The following is a 16985-nucleotide window of genomic DNA, read 5'->3' as shown; positions in this document are numbered from 1 at the left end:
GGGGCACGTGATCTTTGCGCTGCCCACGCGGTGGTCCGGTCCCTGGCCAGGAGCTCTGCCCGCATGGTGGTCCTGCTGTGTGCCCTCGAGCAGGCTGACAGGGGCGGTGTGCAGCCTCTAATCGGCAGACTCCGGCTTGCAGGAATCTTGACAAAGCCTGACCTGGTGGACAGAGGCACCGAAAGCAAGGTGGTGGACGTGGCACAGAACCTTGTCTGTCACCTGAAGAAAGGCTACATGATTGTCAAGTGCCGGGGCCAGCAGGACATCCAGGACCAGGTGACCCTGGCCGAGGCTCTGCAGAAAGAGAGAGACTTCTTCGAAGAGCACCCACATTTCAGGTACCCGGCCGTGTTTTCGCAAGGGCGAACCAAAACCTGGGGAGAAGGTTGCTGCCCAAAAGCAGACATCCGCAGCGTTTGCACCTTGGCAGTGATCGTGGGAGTCCCCCGGAAGACCAGAAGAGGAACTGACAAAGTTACCAAGAAATGCCTTTCAAGGATTAGATAAGGAGGGAATTGGCTACAGTCATTTCTCTGGTGTGGTGCTGCCGCCAAACTAAAAACATAAATGCCTTAAAATGGGGGGGGGTGAAAATCAGAAAGCCCAGAAGCTGACCCAGGTACATGTATTTGATGTATGATATGTGGCCTTTCAAATCAAATCAAATGTGGCCGCGTTAGTCTGATTATCAATCAGCGGCGCAGCAGGGAATTGTCAGTTTTATGTACATCTTACCACAATTAAAAAATTGACAGGTGCGGAAACGGATACTTAGCTGTGAGTGTACCCTCACAAACAGACTTGTAAAATCATGGTTCCCTGCAAAATAAAAGTCCGAAAAAAGTCTTTTAAAATAGAAGGAATCCTGTAATCACTCAGCGAACACAGATTTGGGTAGAATGAGAATAGGCCTTCCTTCCTCCAAGCATCTTGTGGTTTAGGCTCTGGTCTTGGGGACGGGTGTGTCCCCTACATCAGTGTCCTCCACGCTCCTCTGTAGGCACTCACCAGTGTGTTTTTGTGAAGCCCTATGCCACCACGTATCCGTAGATTTGCCCGTATTACACCCAGAAGGGGGTATGTGTGTGTTATGAAAACTCATTGGTAGGCGACCACGTGCATTTTTATAAAGATCAGGTTTTATAGCCGGAGGTCATAAACACTTAATATATCAGCTGGAAAGGGTCACCTATACTATTTTTTTTTTAAGATTTTATTAATTTGAGAAAGAGAAAGAGGGAGAGAGCATGGGAAGAGGGAGAAACAGAGGGAGAGGGAGAAGCAGGCTCCCCACTGAGCAGGGAGCCAGACACGGGACTTAATCCGAGGACCCGGCACTCACAACCCGAGTGAGTCACAACTGAGCCACCCAGGTGCCCCATCCCCCCCCCTTTTTTTAAGTAGGTTCCATGGCCAGCACAGAGCCCAGCGCAGGTCTTGAACTCACAACCCTGAGATCAAGACCCAAGCTGAGGTCCAGTGTCGGATACGTAACGGACTGAGCCACCGAGGTGCCCCACACCATCTTCACATTAAACTTTTAATTTTCATTGCAGTCAGTTAACATGCCGTGTCACATTCATTTCAGGCGTATGGGACAGTGACTCAAGACTTGCATACAGCCCTCTACCACTCAAAGTGTCCGAAATAAGTCCGACGGGGGCATCGTCATTCCGTGCACGCTGGTGCGGCCCATCGGTTGGGTGCCCACTGGAAGTCGCTTGACTCTGTGGGCAGCAGAAAGCTGACTCGCAGTTTCTGGCCATGCCATGGTGGATGTGTGCACCGTCTCCTCTGCTCTGTCCGCAGGGTTCTTCTGGAGGAAGGAAGAGCCACAGTCCCCTGCCTGGCGGACAAGCTGACCTCTGAGCTCATCATGCACATCTGTGTAAGCACGGGCAGAGCGGTCCGTTTTCTGAGTAGAACCCCGCAAACCTGAAGCTCCGCCGCGCAGGCTGAGTGACCCACTGACGATCCCGGGGGCAGGACGTTGCCGGAGTGGGTCAGTGGGTCTCCAGAGCAGCTCTGCCTTTCTAGCAAGCCCCCGGGTGCTGTGGACGCTGCTCGTCAGAGGACCACACGTTGGGTGGGAGCCCACAGGCGATATCCACGTGGCCTAATTAAAAATGAAAATCTTACGGGCCCTGCACCCATGTTCCCTTTCTCCTTACCGGCCGCTGTCATAACGCCTTGGTCGTTGAGATGATCGTAGTATTTCATATTTTAGGTCTCTGGAGTTCTTTCTCAGAACTTGTCTGGATAGACTCTCTTGCGGAGAGTCTGTGATCCCTTAAAGAGATTTCTTGGCACACGTCTCTCTTGCATTTTGCACTTGATAATTCCCAGGTCAGAGGCCTTGGTGCCCTGGATTCTGCCGGTCACCCCCCATGACGACTTGGCTTCAGGTTTTGACTCTGGGCCTGTTTTGGGACTGGATCTGTGGCCACTCAGGGAAGCCCAGATTTGAAATCTGTTTCTCCAGGGAAAGGCAGCCTTGGCTCCTGCCAGCCCCTCGGAAGGGCCTGCTGCCGATTCTCCGCTTGACGCCTCAGGGAGTGCAGGTTTGGGGGGCACACCTGTCTGAGGGCTGGCTCGTGGCCATAGGTTTTCAGTCCTGATTTTATGTTCTTCTGCTCAGCTCCGGGTTCAGGTGTCCCGTGCAGTGCCCGAGAATGGGGAGGGAGGGCGGGGCTGTTCCTAGCTGACCCACACAGCAAGAGCCTGGCTCTTTGGGGTCCCGGCTTTATGGAGAAGGAAGACGCCGGCTCATTGGATTCCCTTCCTCCAGCAAGTCGGCCGGATTTACTCTTAGCCCCAGCCAAGTCCTTTTCTTTGCAACAGATGCCCCGTGAGGCCAAATCTGGCTCTCCTCTTGCTCTCCTCGTCCGTCCCCCACCTCCTACGTCACCCAGCCATGCCCCCGAGTGTCCGTCCTGCCCCCGCCCACCCACCGATGCATCTCCAGCGGTGTCTTCCCCACGTCTGCCAGCAGCTTTTGATGTTTGCGGTGGAAGTGGGAGCTGGGGCCCGCTGTCCGCCACGTTGCAGGACAAGTGGTTGGATCTCAAATGGCTCCAACGGCCGCTTTTTCAGAGCCCCTGAGACGAGCGGCTCTTTCTGATCCGCGGGCAGAGTGGTGGTCACGTGATCCCAGAACCACTTGTTCCTTCTCCGACGGCGGCAGGCTCCACGCGGAGTGGTAGCCTCTGTGCCTCGCTGAGGCTGTCCCCCAGGGGAGCGGGGACATGGGGAGGGCTTGGTGGCATCAGCACCTGCTAACACGGCCCCCATCGTCTCTCAGGAGGAAGCCTCCCTACCCTGCGGAGGGAGGCCTCGGAGCTCCGGCTCCTTCCCGGTCCGTATTCATGTCTGTGCCTTATTTTCTCTTTTCCTCAGAAAACTCTGCCCCTGCTTGAAAATCAGATAAAGGAAAATCATGAGAAAATAACGGAGGAGTTACAAAAGTACGGCTCAGATGTGCCCGAAGACGAGCACGAAAAGATGTTTTTTCTGATAGACGTGAGTGTCGCCCATCGCCTCGAGTTCCGGAGTCACACATCTTTGTCCAGAAAGGGATCTTGTGCCTCATGCACTTTCTTCTTGCTCCCCGAGAGCTGACCCAGGCTCGGTCTGCCTGCTTGGCCCCAGAGAGGGGCTGGGGCGGAGGGACGGTGGGCAGGGAGTGACAGGTGTCACACGTGCTCCCTGAGACCCCCGAGGCAGTCAGGGCAGGGTGTGGGGGTCTGTCACCCTTGGAAGGGGGCAAGGAGAGACTCACCTGCCTTCTGCCTCCACGAGACCTCCCAACGCCCCCACGTCTGTTTGAAATACCTCCACCTACCCTTATGCTCTCCTTGTTGGCAGAAAATTAATGCCTTTAGCCACGACATCAACTCCTTAATCGAAGGGGAGGAGTCAGTGGGGGAGAATGAGAGTCGACTCTTTACCAAAATCCGGAACGAGTTCCACAAATGGAACACTGTGATTGAGAAGGCGTTCCAGAAAGGTGAGTCCGGGGTGCCACCGGCGACCTGGAGAGCGGCCTGGAGTGGAGGGGGGTCTCTGGGGGGCTGGGGGTGCGGCTGGTATGGATACTGGTGATGGGGACACTGGGGGCGCAGGGCGTGGAGACCACACGTGACCCAGCCCACCCGCCTGAGCTCGGGCCAGCAGGGGTCAGCTGTGGATTTCAGACGACACCCACAGAGGACTCACCATGACTCTTTTCTGCTGACCAGACTTTCCCTTTGACCACTGTTCTTGGCTTTGAGCTCAGGACAGAGTAAGATACCTTATGCATTTTTTACACAAAAATTTTACACTACCTCTCAGTCCTGCGTGCTCCTTGGAGGAGGTACGGAGAGCAGGAGGAGATAAATAACAGCATTTCTTGTTGGAAAAATGGAGCCGTCCCTCGCCCCATCCGCACAGTTCCCGTGCTGCTACTGGAGCTAACCCCACAACACACATGGCTGCACACCACCGTGTGATGTGATCTTCCATCAGGGAGGGCCCGCTGTCTCTTTCAAGGAGACGACCTCTGGCAGCCCCCCCATGCAGCCATCCCTCAGCAAGTTTATGACAGTACATAGACCATGAGAAATTAGCTTATTTTTTTTTAAGATGTTAAATTCCTCCCAACAAATTATCAGTTGCAAATCATTGGGGACCCACAGGTAAATGAATTTAGACCCCTAAGTCCTCCCTTATGCAAAGATAAACTCAAAATAACTCAGAAACCAAAATGTGAGCTGTAGAACGGTAAAACTCCTAGAGGAAAGTGTAGATTTGAATCATGTCCTTGGATAGGCAGTGGATTTTAGACGGGACGCCTATAGCATGGATGACCAACAGAATAACAGACAAAGTGGACTTCATCAAGGTTAAAAACTTGTGTGTGTCAAACAGCACCCCTCCCCTCCATACAGAAAAGGAGGAAATATTTGCAAATTGCACATCTGTAAGGGCCCCATATCCAGAATATATAAAGATCTCTTCGGATTCAACAACAAAAAAACAAATCATCCAAAATAAAAATGGATTAGATTAAGGATTAAAGTAGACCTATCTCTAAAAGGAGACGTACAGATGGCTCAGAGGCACGGGTATAGACTCAGTGTCATTAGCCATCAGAGGGACGCAAACCAAATCCACAGGAGAGCCCCCTCACACCTGCTAGGATGACTAACACGTGTTTCTCCAGATGCCTCTCTCCTCGGTTTGTAGATGCCGCCTTCTATCTGTGACTTTCCTGTGTGGGGGTCTGTGTCCTGCTTTCCTCCTCTAAGGACCCCAGTCAGATGGGATTTGATCATCTCCATCTCCAAACACAATCACATTTCTGAAGTGCTAGGGATTAGGACTTGAAACATACCCATTTTGGGGAGTCACAATTCAGCCTTTGACAGCAGACCATGGAATATTACTCAGCCGTGGAAAGGCATGGGGCACTGAACTTGGTACAACATGCATGAACCTTGAGGCCATCATGCTAAGTGTAGGAAGTGAGACACAGAGAGCCCCAGGATCTTTGATTCTATTGATATGAAATGTCAAGAACAGGCAAATCCGTAGAGATAGAAAGTAGATTAGTGGTTTCCAGGGGCTGCGGGGGGCGGGGAGTGGGGAGCGTGTGCTGATGGGCACGGTGTTCCTTGGGATGATGGAAGTGTTTGAGAATTAGCTGGTGGGGAGGGTTGCACCATGTCCCTCATGCACTAAAAATCACTGAACTCTACACTTTATTAGGGTGAATTAGTATGTGAAGTATATCACGATTAAAAAAAAAAAAAAATGCCTATGAGAAAATTTCTCCTGACGAAAAGAGGACACCCAGACCGCGATTCCTGGTTAGTTCTTCAAAAAGAGAAACCAGAGCTCTCTGATCTTGCACCAGTCGAAGTATCCTCCATAGTCCAGTTTGTTGAGAATTTTAAAAATTGCAAAAGTATAAAGAAGAAACAAAGTGTTTTATGTAGCAAACAGTGATGTTATGTATCTGGTTACTGTGTTGTCTCCTCTGATCTATGAACAATTTCTACTCCTGCTGTTGTACGTGGATACTTGGATGTGTGATGAGTCACGGATTCTGGATGGTGATACAATTTCTTCGGTAAACAGCTATAGAATTTCTTCCCCAAGAGAAAATTCCTTCCTTCCTCCCTTTCCCTCCTCCCGCGGTTCACTGTCCATCTGACCTCACATGCTGGCTCCACACTTGCCGCCTTGAGATGACTTCAGGAAAATGGTCTTGAGATCCATTTTTTTACTGCAGACCCTGAATTTTTTTTCCATTTGCAAATCAGATTTGATTTTTTCCCTTGCCTCTCTGTGTTTTCAGAAAGTCCAGAATGATATTGTATTAAAAAACAAAAACAAAACAACAACAACAACAAAAAAAAAAAAACCCCAAGGTTCCGTTTGTAAAATAACTCCAAATCCTTCTTTTCCAGGTTACAAAGCTATATATAAACAAATAGAGAAATTTGAAAATCGGTATCGCGGCAGAGAGCTGCCAGGGTTTGTCAATTACAAGACGTTTGAGATTATCATAAAACAGCAAATCAAAGAACTGGAGGAGCCTGCTGTGGATATGCTACACACGGTGACGGGTGAGTTCTTGATTTTGCTTTTAGGCATTTTATTTCCAGGGGAGGGAAAGGCTTGCACCCAAACCTGTGCTGACCTCCACAGCTCTCCTCCTGCGGTGTTTCTTAACCTCCCAAGAACCCGATTAATTCTCTGGTTCAACATTTCAATTCAGTTGTGACCCTGAGTTAGCACCCAGCTTCCAGCTTAAGGGCTCAGCCCCGCAGGACCTCTCCACCTTGTCCATGCTTCTGATGGACATGTTACTAATTAGAGTTCACATAGCCCCCTCCTCAGGCTCTATACTTTGCTAAAACAGCTCACAGGATGAGGAACACACTTTACTTATCTCTGCTGATTTATTTTAAAGGATGTACTTACCTTTGCCAGTTTACTGTAAAGGATGTGAATGAAAGAGATCCATAGCGGAGGTCTAGGAGGGCCCTAAGGGCGGGTGCTTTTGTCCTGTGGCAGGGGGTACCACCCTCTTGGCCCATGGGTGTGTTTGCCAACCTGGAAGCTCTCTGAACCCTGTCACTTAGGGGATTTAAAGGAGGTGTAATTAATGATCACAAAGACATAATCAATTATCTGCTCCATCCCCAGCCCCTCCCCCCCTCCCCAGGGGTGGCAAAGGGGCGCTGAAGTTCCAGGCTTCTCCTCCAGGCTTGATCTTCCTGGTGCCCAGGCCCCCCGTCCTGAAACTGTCCAGGACCCACCAAGGGTCACCTCGTTAGAACTAGAGATACTCCCACCACCCAGGAGACTGTAAGGGGTTTAGGAACTCCGTGTCAGGAACCAGGCGCACAGACCAGATACCTGTGTCTTCCTGTCCACACCTCCAGGCGGTTCCAGAGCTGTGATTTCTTCACAGACTCCAAATCCTGCATTTATTTGACACCTCTGAGGGTCCCGGTTCACCACTAAGGAACTGTCCATGGTGCGATAGTTCTGAGATTCTCGAGGCCGCGTGAGTCCAGGTGCTCTAGCTGTCATGGCAGGCGGGAGAGCATCGGCAGCCACGGAGGAGAGACGCAGCTGTCCCCGGGACCGGCGGCTCCTGTCTCCTGTAGCCGCCGTGCTCCCTGTCACCGAAGCTCTTTTCTCTGTCCCCACCGTGGCCGACGCCATCTTGTCGCTCATGCCTCCACTGTCTCATTTCAGCAGGAAGTAATAATCATTTATGGATCCGTGAACCCGTAGAGGTTGGGGACGGTCCCATGACAGCACCTTAACAGGTGTATTTCTAGCACAATTTTACCTTGAGTCTTAATAATTGTGTATCAGAACTGGTCCTCGCGTTCTGTTGATAGAGCCTTGCAGTCATAGACAAAAACTTTGAATCATACATGTATATACAGCTCCTTCTGTTTCAGGAAGGCAAGATGTGGAGTCAGGAAAAGATTTTCAGGGCGCCTGGGTCAGCTGAGTCTGACTTTTGATCCCCGCTCAGGTCTCCATCTCTGGGTTATGAGTTCAAGTCCAACGCTGGGTTCCATGCTGGGTGTGTAGCCTGCTTAAAAGAAAATTTCAAGCATAAAGATGCTGCACATTGTACTAGAACAAAATTTTGTCAGAAAGTCTAAAGGAAATATGAGGAGTTTCAAAAACTAAAAATATACAAAAAAATAAAGATATAACGATGGGGCATGGGGGGTTCAGTCATTGGGTGTCTGCCTTCAGCCTGGGTCATGATTTCAGGGCCCTGGGATCGAGCCCCGCATCAGGCTCCTGGCTTGGTGGGAAGCCTGCTTCTCCCTCTCCTACCATCCCTGCTGTGTTCCTTCTCCTGCTGTCTCTCTTTCTCTGTCAAATAAGTAAATAAGATCTTTTTAAAAAATGTAAATTTTCTGATGATAAGACCACGTTCATGTGTTTTTTTTTTCAAATAAATAACACGGCCAGTTAGAGCTCAGTGATATATGTGACATGCTGTGTCTTACTATAAAATATTTATACAGTTACAGCCTACCAGACATTATATTTTTTTACAACTATCTCTGTTTAGGGTGAAAACAAATTTTTTTTTAAGATTTTATTTATTTTAGGAAGAAAGCACAAGAAGGGGGATGGGCAGAGGGAGAGAGAATCCCAAGCAGATTCTCTGTGGGGTGTGGAGCCTGATGCGGGGCTCGATCCCAGGACCCTGAGATCAGGACCTGAGCCCAAACCTAGAGCTAGAATATATTTTTTTTTAAGATTTTTATTTATTTGACAGACAGATCACAAGTAGGCAGAGAGGCAGGCAGAGAGAGGGGGGGAAAGCAGGCTCCCCACTGAGCAGAGAGCCCGATGCGGGCCTCGATCCTAGGACCCTGGGATCATGACCTGAGCCGAAGGCAGCGGCTTTAACCCACTGAGCCACCCAGGTGCCCTAGAGCTGGAATCTTAACCAACTGCGCCAGCCAGCTACCCCAGGCTGCAAAGTTTAAATGTCAACAAAATACGCCAGGGGACAATCAGACTTTAAGCCAGAAAGCCCCCAGCAAAAATGGCACGCGTATGTCCCAGAATGGGAAGACACGGCAGGAGGGAGGGGAGGAAACTTCATTTGTGGATATTTTACCCTCTTTTTTTTTTTTTTGGCAATGTGCAATGATGAATGAATCTTGTTTTTTCCTCAGATATGGTCCAGGCCGCCTTCACGCATATTTCAAAAGCAAACTTTGATGAATTTTTCAACCTCTACCGAACTACCAAGGTAAAACTGACCACATTTTATTTAAAATAATAATAATAATAATAATGTCAGCCTGATGCTGGAAAGTAGATTTCCTGGATTAAGACCGTCTCAACTTTACTGGGTGTTTGGAGAAGCGAAGAGTCCCGTTCGGTAGTGAAATTGACCGGTGGTCCTGCCGGTGAGGTCTGGTTGGAAGCAGTAAGGCCGGCTGAACGAGTCAGACGGAGGATAGAAACCAAATCCTCAAAACCACTCCAACGACGGAAACCCATAGTCCCCAGGGAACCCCGTCGCCTCTGATCACAAAGGCTTTAACCTTGAAACTCACTGCGGAAGCCACAGGGACGCCCGGTGTCTTCCAAGAGTGAAGAGGCAGGGGGAAGTCACACCTGCCTGGTCCACTCTCAGAAACAGGGGCTCCCCACGGCTCAGCCCGGGCCCACATGGCCCAGAGCGTGGCCTTGGCCAGCTTACGTGATAGTCACTGAACCCTCACGTTCCGGAGGCTGGAGGGCTCCTACTAAGGTGCTCAGATCCCACGTCTGCTGAGGGCCCAATTCACGGCTTGTTGTGGCCGCTTTTTTCCTTGTATCCTCAGGAAAGAGAGAGAGAGAGAGGGAGGGAGGGAAGGAGGGAGGGAGAAGGAAAGCACTCTGTCTCTTTTTACAAGGGCGTTGACCCCATCTGTAAGGGCTTCACTGTCCAGGCCTGACCCCCTAAAGTCCCCTCCCCCTTGCCATCACACTGGGGATTAAGCTTTCAACCTGTGAATTTGGGGGAACACACACCTTGCCCCCCAGCACCCAGCATCGCTGGGAAGATTAGCTTGGCCTTGCACAGGCTGGGGGGCTTGGGATGGTCTACTTCTGCTGCCTGGACCTCTGGAATGAGCATGGAAGAAAATGTTTGGGCCTTGGGGTGCCCCTAGCACTAGGCATCACACTTGGTGGCCCTGAGTGTGAGTTCTGGGGAGTCCAGATACTTTCTGTGTGAGAGATCGACGCCCCAGCCAGTTTCTTCAAACTGTAGGGACATGAAGCATGCAGAATTGAACTGACTTAAATTTTTGGCCCCGCTCTTATCCCCGTGAGCTCTCTGATGGGGCCTGTAGTCCTGATTCGATGGGAAGGCCCCCCCAAAGAGAAAGACAGAAGCTGAGACCTTGGGCCCACAAGCCAGCCCGTCTGGGTTTCAGGAGGGGCGTCCAGGCTCCTGGGAGGTTCCGCGCCCGGCCAGGGTGGGAGCCCCATCCTAGACAAGCCAGTGTGGGGTGCTGTGTTGGCTCACTTGGGAGCCAGCTGGCCATGGGCTCTGCAGAGGACCTCCTTCCTCGCACCGGTGATCTGTTTCTGAGGGACTTTCGTTGTGCTTCTCTCTTAATGCAGTCCAAAATTGAGGACATTAAATTTGAGCTAGAAGAGGAAGCTGAGAAGTCCATCCGCCTTCACTTCCAAATGGAGCAGATCGTCTACTGCCAGGACCAAGTGTACCAGCGGGCGCTGCAGAGGGTCCGAGACAAGGAGTCGGAAGAGGGAAAGAAGAACCAGAAGACAAAAAGCATGATGACCACCGAAGAATTTTCTCTAGTAAACATCTCCTTGTCTGAGATCTTTGAGCATCTGATGGCGTACCATCAGGTAAGCCCGTGGGCTCCTCCAAAGGCCGGTTTTCAGTCTGTGTCCTTGTCTCGTGAATGCCTCTTTGGCCTACCGGTCTCTGCACGGTGACCACCGGTCAGCTCGTCTTCCAGGCCCTTCTGGGAGCTCCATGGAGACATTGCGCCTCGGAGAGGTAAGCAGAGGCGGGGGCTCGGAGTCACCCACTTCTGGTATGGACAGGCTGTGTGGCCCTGGCCAGGTTAATTGACTCTCTGAGCCTCGGCTTTCTTCTCTGTAAAGTGATATTTCCTCCCAGTTCTTGTGAATCTTCAGTGTGATAAGCATGGGTAGGACCCTCTGCTCAACGTCAGTGGGCAATGGCTGTGTGCCCAGTAGAAGCGGCTCACAGAGATACATGCTCTCATGGCTGCTGTCCATTTCAACGAATGCGGAAAGCAGTGTCGTTCATGCTGGGGAAGGACATCCACCTCAGAGCCGCAGAGATGGGTCAGGGTCTGGACAGGTAAAGCAAATAGGCATCTCTCGGTTTACCAGAGATCTCCATCAAGTCAGTATGTGGATGCTCTCAGGCTTTCCGAATCCAACAGCGTATGCAGGTCTCCCGGGATCTGGCTGTCATGCAGATGTGGGTTGCAGGTGTGAGATGGGGTGAGGATTGTGCACCTCTAATGGGCTCCCAGGGGATGCCCTTGCTATGGGACAGAGACGGTCAGACTCCATTGCCTGCAGACGCTGTGACGTGTACCCACGTGAGTGAGTCCTGTGAAGGGCTAGTCAGTAGGCACCCATGCACCTTGGCTTCTCCTGCAGTTAAACCTACTACCTGTCTGGTCGTGGGCCTCACAGAGATGTTTAGAGGAGGCAATGCACAGACAGAATCCCAAGAGGAGACTGAGTTGATGGTGGACGATGTCCCCCACCCACCCCGTCCTGAGCCCTCTCTTCAACCCAAAAGAGGTCCTTCTCTGGTTTCTTGACATCATCCAAGGGAAAGCTTTCTTCTTCTTCAGGAAAATCTCTGTTTGGCGCTTAAGGCCTTCAGCTGATTGGATGAGGCCCACCCTTGTGTTCTCAGATAATCTCCCTTACTCAGAGTCAACTGACTGGAGATGTTAACACATTTACAAAATACAGAAATATCTAAGTTAGCATTTGATTGAATAACTGAGCGATTTGGCCGGGCCACAGTGATCTACGAAAGTAGCACACTCCGTTACGTTGATGAATTCTCCCCCACAGATGGCCTGCTTCATCCCACACTTGGCAGTTTGGTCTTCACTGAAGTTGTTGGCTTCTCGACATGGCGACTGGTTGAACATGAGCTCTTGTTGTGTTTTCTCTTACTACAATGAGGTGGGGTGTGGTTTCACAGCGCAAGAGCTATTTCTGTTTCCTATTTAGGAAACTGTGCTTCCGGCAGAAATTCTCTGCAGAGCAGGGTCTCAGATCTTGGCGATTTGTGGTGCAGAAACCCCAGAGTTTCTCGTCTGCCTGGTGACTTTCTTTTTGGTGGTTTTAGACCATGCTGGCGTGTTCTAGATTTCTGAGTTGGGCTTAATAGTTATTTCCTTGTGGGGCTTCCAAACTTTTTGTCAAAATGTCTCCACTAACGCTGCTGGACTTTGTCTCTGAGATTTAGAAACAAAGTCTATACATTAAAAGTAATATATCATTTCAACTTTTATATTTAAACTGTGATCCACTTGGAATTACACGGTGTCCAGAATGAGGCTTGCCCTAGATGGCTGTTGGTTGTCCTTGAACGATCACTTGAAGACCCTATGCCAGGCCCACTGGTGCATAAGATGCCTTTAATCAGTCACCCTCCTCCTCTGTGTCTGGGGTCTTTTTCTAGATCCCGAATTCTCTTCTACTGGTTGCCTTTTCCTGAGTCGATATCGACATGATTACGTGTGCAGCTTTTTATACAAGTCTTAAATGTTTAGTGCAGCTGATATCCCCAAATGGTGCGGTAAAATATACATCACGTAACATTTACCGTCTTAACTGTCTTTATGTGTCCTGGTCAGCGGCTTTAGGCACACTCACACTGTCGTGCCACTGTCCCCACTGCCTGCCTCCAGTACGGTCCGCATCCCGTCCCCATGAAACACGGAGTTCGCCTCCTGCCACCCCGATCCTCCCCCATTCTACCTTCCAATTTTGTGGATTTTCATGTTCAAGGCAGCTCGTGTAAGTAGACCTGTGCAACCTCTGTCCCTGCGTGTCTGGCTTATTTTACTCGGCATAATGTCCTCAAGGCTCGTCTTTGCTGGGACATGTGCCAGAATGCCTTCCTTCTAGAGTCGAGTGACTTTCCATCGTAGGGACCGACCACATCTGGTTTATCCGCTCATCTGTCTGTGCACATTTCACGTGTCTGCCCCTTCGGGCCGGATAATGCTGCTGAGAACTGTGGGCCCACCTGGCCTTGGGCAGAGATGTTCCGCCCGTTCTTGTTTGTTCATTTCAGTATGAATTGTCGGATTCGCTTACCCCGTTCCGGAGGAGACGAGAGGTGCTGACATGCTCACGGCGCTTACATTCCTTTAGCGGTCTGCCAAGGACACTCGACATCCTCGTGATGGGAGATTTCTCTGTCCAGGAATATCGAGGGTGTCTCTGCTTGAAGATCTCCTTTTGGGGGAGCCTCGGAAGTGTTTCAATGCTCCCTTGCGTAGACTGGGCACACTTTTTCCGTTTCGTCTTCTGTTTGCTGTCGATATGGTCTCTGCAGCTGATTCTTGTGCGTTTTCCCAACAAACCCTCCCCGTGCGGCACAGAGCGATGGCTTCCCATCCCCCTTCCCTTTCCAGTTTCACACCCGAACCTCCCGCTTCCGATCCTTTTAATGCAACTGGAAACAACCGCGGAGTCAGAAGGCAGCCTCATCTTCTCTGAATGTAACGAGAATGCTACTTTTCTCCAGTGAAGTATGATCCTCCCTGGCTAAAAGCAAGGTTTCAGTGGAACTGTGCTCCCCCTTGAGGTTCCAGGGGAGAATCTGTCTCTTCGCCTCGTGCAGCTTCTGGAGGCCGCCCGTGGTCCTCAGTGCGTGGCCACTCCTCCATCTTCAAAGCCAGCAATGCTGCATCTCCGACCTCCTTCCGGACCGCACGCTGTCCGAATCTGCGGCTGGCCTCCCTCCTCTGCACCTGGCCCTCCAGAAAATGGAGGATACTCTCCCTAGTTTAACATCACTGACAATCTTAACCCCATCTGCGTCCTCAACTCCCCTTTGCTGCATGAGGGCCTGTGCTGTTCTGTGGTCAGGACGCAGGTGTCCCTGTAGCCGTCTGTCTCCCTGGTGCGCTCATCATGAAATCGGGCAGGTGTCCCTAGGTCAGGGATTGGCACAATGGCCCCGTGGCTAGGTAAGGGCCAAGGCAGCTGACTGTCACCACTCAGAAATTTCTTCTCCATTACCGGAGAGATGGTTTCCCACAAACATGGCCTGTCTGGGGGATCTCCTGCTGGTTCCTTGTCCCCTTCCCTCCACCTGCTGTGGTGGCAGGCCACATCCCTCGCTAACTGTCACCCTGGAGCCCAGAGCTGTGTCCCAGCTCTGCTGCATGGCCTCTCGGGTGGCCTTCACCAAGCGCCTAGTCCACGCCTGGCCTCTCTTCCAACTTTTCCCTTTCAGCTTGTTTAATCTTTTTAACCGTCTCGTGGGGCCAGGTGCTCAGAGTCTCACTATTTTCTGGAGGAAGGAACGGAGGCACAGGGACAGGGAAGGGACATCAGCCTGTCTCAGGAGGCTTTCAGTAACAGCTGGGGCCTATGGAAGAAGGAGGGAGGGAGGAGGGAGGGAGGAGGGAGGGAGGAGGGAGGGAGGAGGGAGGGAGGAGGGCGGAAGGAGGGAGGAGGAGGAAGGGCTGACACTGACTTGGGACATGCAGACACAGCAGAGGACGCCCCTCTGTGGCTTTTGACAGCCCAGCCCTTTTTTCTGCTAAATAATTTTCATGTGGATTAAAAACCAAGCCTTAAAATCTTTCCAGCAGAGCTGCAAATCCATTGAAATTGGAGTTTTTGTTCTCAGTCTGTGCATTTACCCTGTCAGCCCATTTTATCCTCTCTGATCAGAAGGAACACGAGTGCTCAGGACTCCCGGGCCAGGGAGGCGGCGTCGGGGCTGGGGCGCTCCCTGCACCGGGGGTTCCCCAGAGGACACTGCTGGGTTGGAGGCCCAGCCGGGGGCGTTCACCTGCCCAGCCGTGCCCGATGCTCACAGGCTGCCGTTGGCCCCTCAGCCCTCCGTGACGGTGACCGTGACCTCTTCTTCCCCGCCAGGAGGCCACCACGCGCATCTCCAGCCACATCCCCCTGATCATCCAGTACTTCATCCTGCAAGTGTACGGGCAGAAGCTGCAGAAGGCCATGCTGCAGCTGCTCCAGGACAAGGACACCTACAACTGGCTCCTTAAGGAGCGCAGTGACACCAGCGACAAGAGGAAGTTCCTGAAGGAGCGGCTGGCACGGCTGGGCCAGGCTCGGCGCCGCCTGGCCAAGTTCCCCGGTTAAGGCGGCTCCCGGACCCGCCCACGTCTCCAGGGCACCTCTGCCGGGAGCGGGACCCGCGCTCTCCCCGGAACCCGTGCCACAGATCCGCGAGTAGGCAGCGGCCGGTCTTCCCAGCCACTCTCCGTGCTTGTCCCTGCGCGGGCAGAGAGCTTGGAAGAGGACGTAGGTCGTGATTTGGCCTGGGGGACCGCTGCCGCCACCGCTGCCTTCCCGCTTAGGAATAATGTATTTCCACCCTCGGGATTGTTCCCCCGAACCTCTGAGTCTCCCGTGGGGACCAGTGCATGCGAAGCAGCATCGTAGAAAGCTTAGTTCCTGCTTTGTGCTCCTTGCTTTCATGCCGCTGATGTTTCGGGAGCATCTGGGGAGCTTGGGACAGGTACTCTCAGACCCTGTATCTCACTGATTTGTAATAAACTGGTTTCTTCCAGACATGCTTCTGACGCCTCATGTTCTGGGGGGAGGACCCTGAAAATGATAGCGGGTGAGACCCCCGTGGCGCCCACGGCGGGGCCCTTGGCGGTCGAGCAAAGAACATGGCTGTTCACGAGAGGCCCCGGGGAGATGAGGACAAGCGGCAAAGCAGCAGGAAACAAAGGAAACAGGAGGGGTGGGTGACGGGCGTCAAAGGCCCAGGCCTCCCGTTAGAAGGTGAACACACTGACCATACCGTCTTGGGCATTTGAGGTTCACTAAGAGAGTAGCCCTTTAACGTTCTTACCGCAAGAAAAAAATATCCTCTTTTCCCCCCTGGGAGGTGCGGGAATGTTGGCTACTAGACTCGATGGGGTGAGTATTTCACAAACAGACAAAAAGCGCCCGGCAGGGTCTTTCCTGCAGATGGCTGGGAGGCAGCAAAGGTCTTGACCTTGAGTTGTCCTTGGGGAGCCCTGCAGTGTCTACTGTTCTCCTTGGTCTGGGGCAGGGGACCTGCAGAGACACCTGGCCGCAAGTGGCTCAGGCGCAGGAACCCGAATGGCAGGCTGTGCCCAGGCCGGACACAAGGGAATCTGCCTCCATGTCCCGTAAAAGCCTACAGGAGAGCCGTCCAAAGGAGGGTGGGAGCGAATGTTCTCCGGGGACATGTCCTGCACAACCAGAGTGAGCAATGGGAGCACTTTCTGCCGGCTGTCCAGAAAGGGAGTAGCTGCCCCAGGAGCTGTGTGTTCCCAGGCAGCGGGGGCTTCGGGCCCAGCCAGATGACCGCCTCGCTGGGGTAGCTGACTGGTGACATGTTCCCCTCCCAACCAGCCCCAAACCCCAGGTCCCTTCTGACCCTTGGGGTGCTAGGATGCCCAGTGCTTTGGCACAGTCTGAGAATTTGCTTGTAAGAGGGGCTGCCAGGAGAACAATGGGAGGTTCAACCAGTTTCAATCTGCTCCCAGCAGGGGGCGGCACCTTATGCCTTTCATGGCTGACCACAGGCTGGGGCGGGTTTCCCTCCTGCTAAGGGGAAACATTATTACCAATGCAAATAGACTCCTGCAAGAGTGAAGGCAGGTGGGTGGTGTGGGGTCCCCTCCAGCAGATGATACGAGGCCTGTGTCCCTTTAGCACAGGGATGCAGA

General features: G+C 52.2%; 1 protein-coding gene across 2 annotated transcripts in view; it reads left to right on the top strand.

Annotated features, from left to right (window-relative positions):
- Positions 1-15849, top strand: part of MX1 (MX dynamin like GTPase 1) — a 30217-nt gene extending 14368 nt beyond the window's left edge. For both annotated transcript variants that reach the window (XM_044250898.1, XM_044250899.1), the window contains 8 exons: positions 143-341; positions 1813-1891; positions 3400-3522; positions 3868-4009; positions 6456-6614; positions 9216-9292; positions 10660-10911; positions 15187-15849. In XM_044250898.1, coding sequence (XP_044106833.1) covers positions 143-341; positions 1813-1891; positions 3400-3522; positions 3868-4009; positions 6456-6614; positions 9216-9292; positions 10660-10911; positions 15187-15417 — 1262 coding nt within the window. In that variant the 3' untranslated portion in view covers positions 15418-15849. The remainder of the gene's footprint in view (positions 1-142; positions 342-1812; positions 1892-3399; positions 3523-3867; positions 4010-6455; positions 6615-9215; positions 9293-10659; positions 10912-15186) is intronic.
- The last annotated feature ends 1136 nt before the right edge of the window (positions 15850-16985 follow it).

The sequence above is a fragment of the Neovison vison genome, chromosome 6 (assembly GCF_020171115.1).
Source record: "Neovison vison isolate M4711 chromosome 6, ASM_NN_V1, whole genome shotgun sequence".
Taxonomy (NCBI): Eukaryota; Metazoa; Chordata; class Mammalia; order Carnivora; family Mustelidae; genus Neogale; species Neogale vison.
This window is presented reverse-complemented; position numbering and strand designations above follow the sequence as displayed.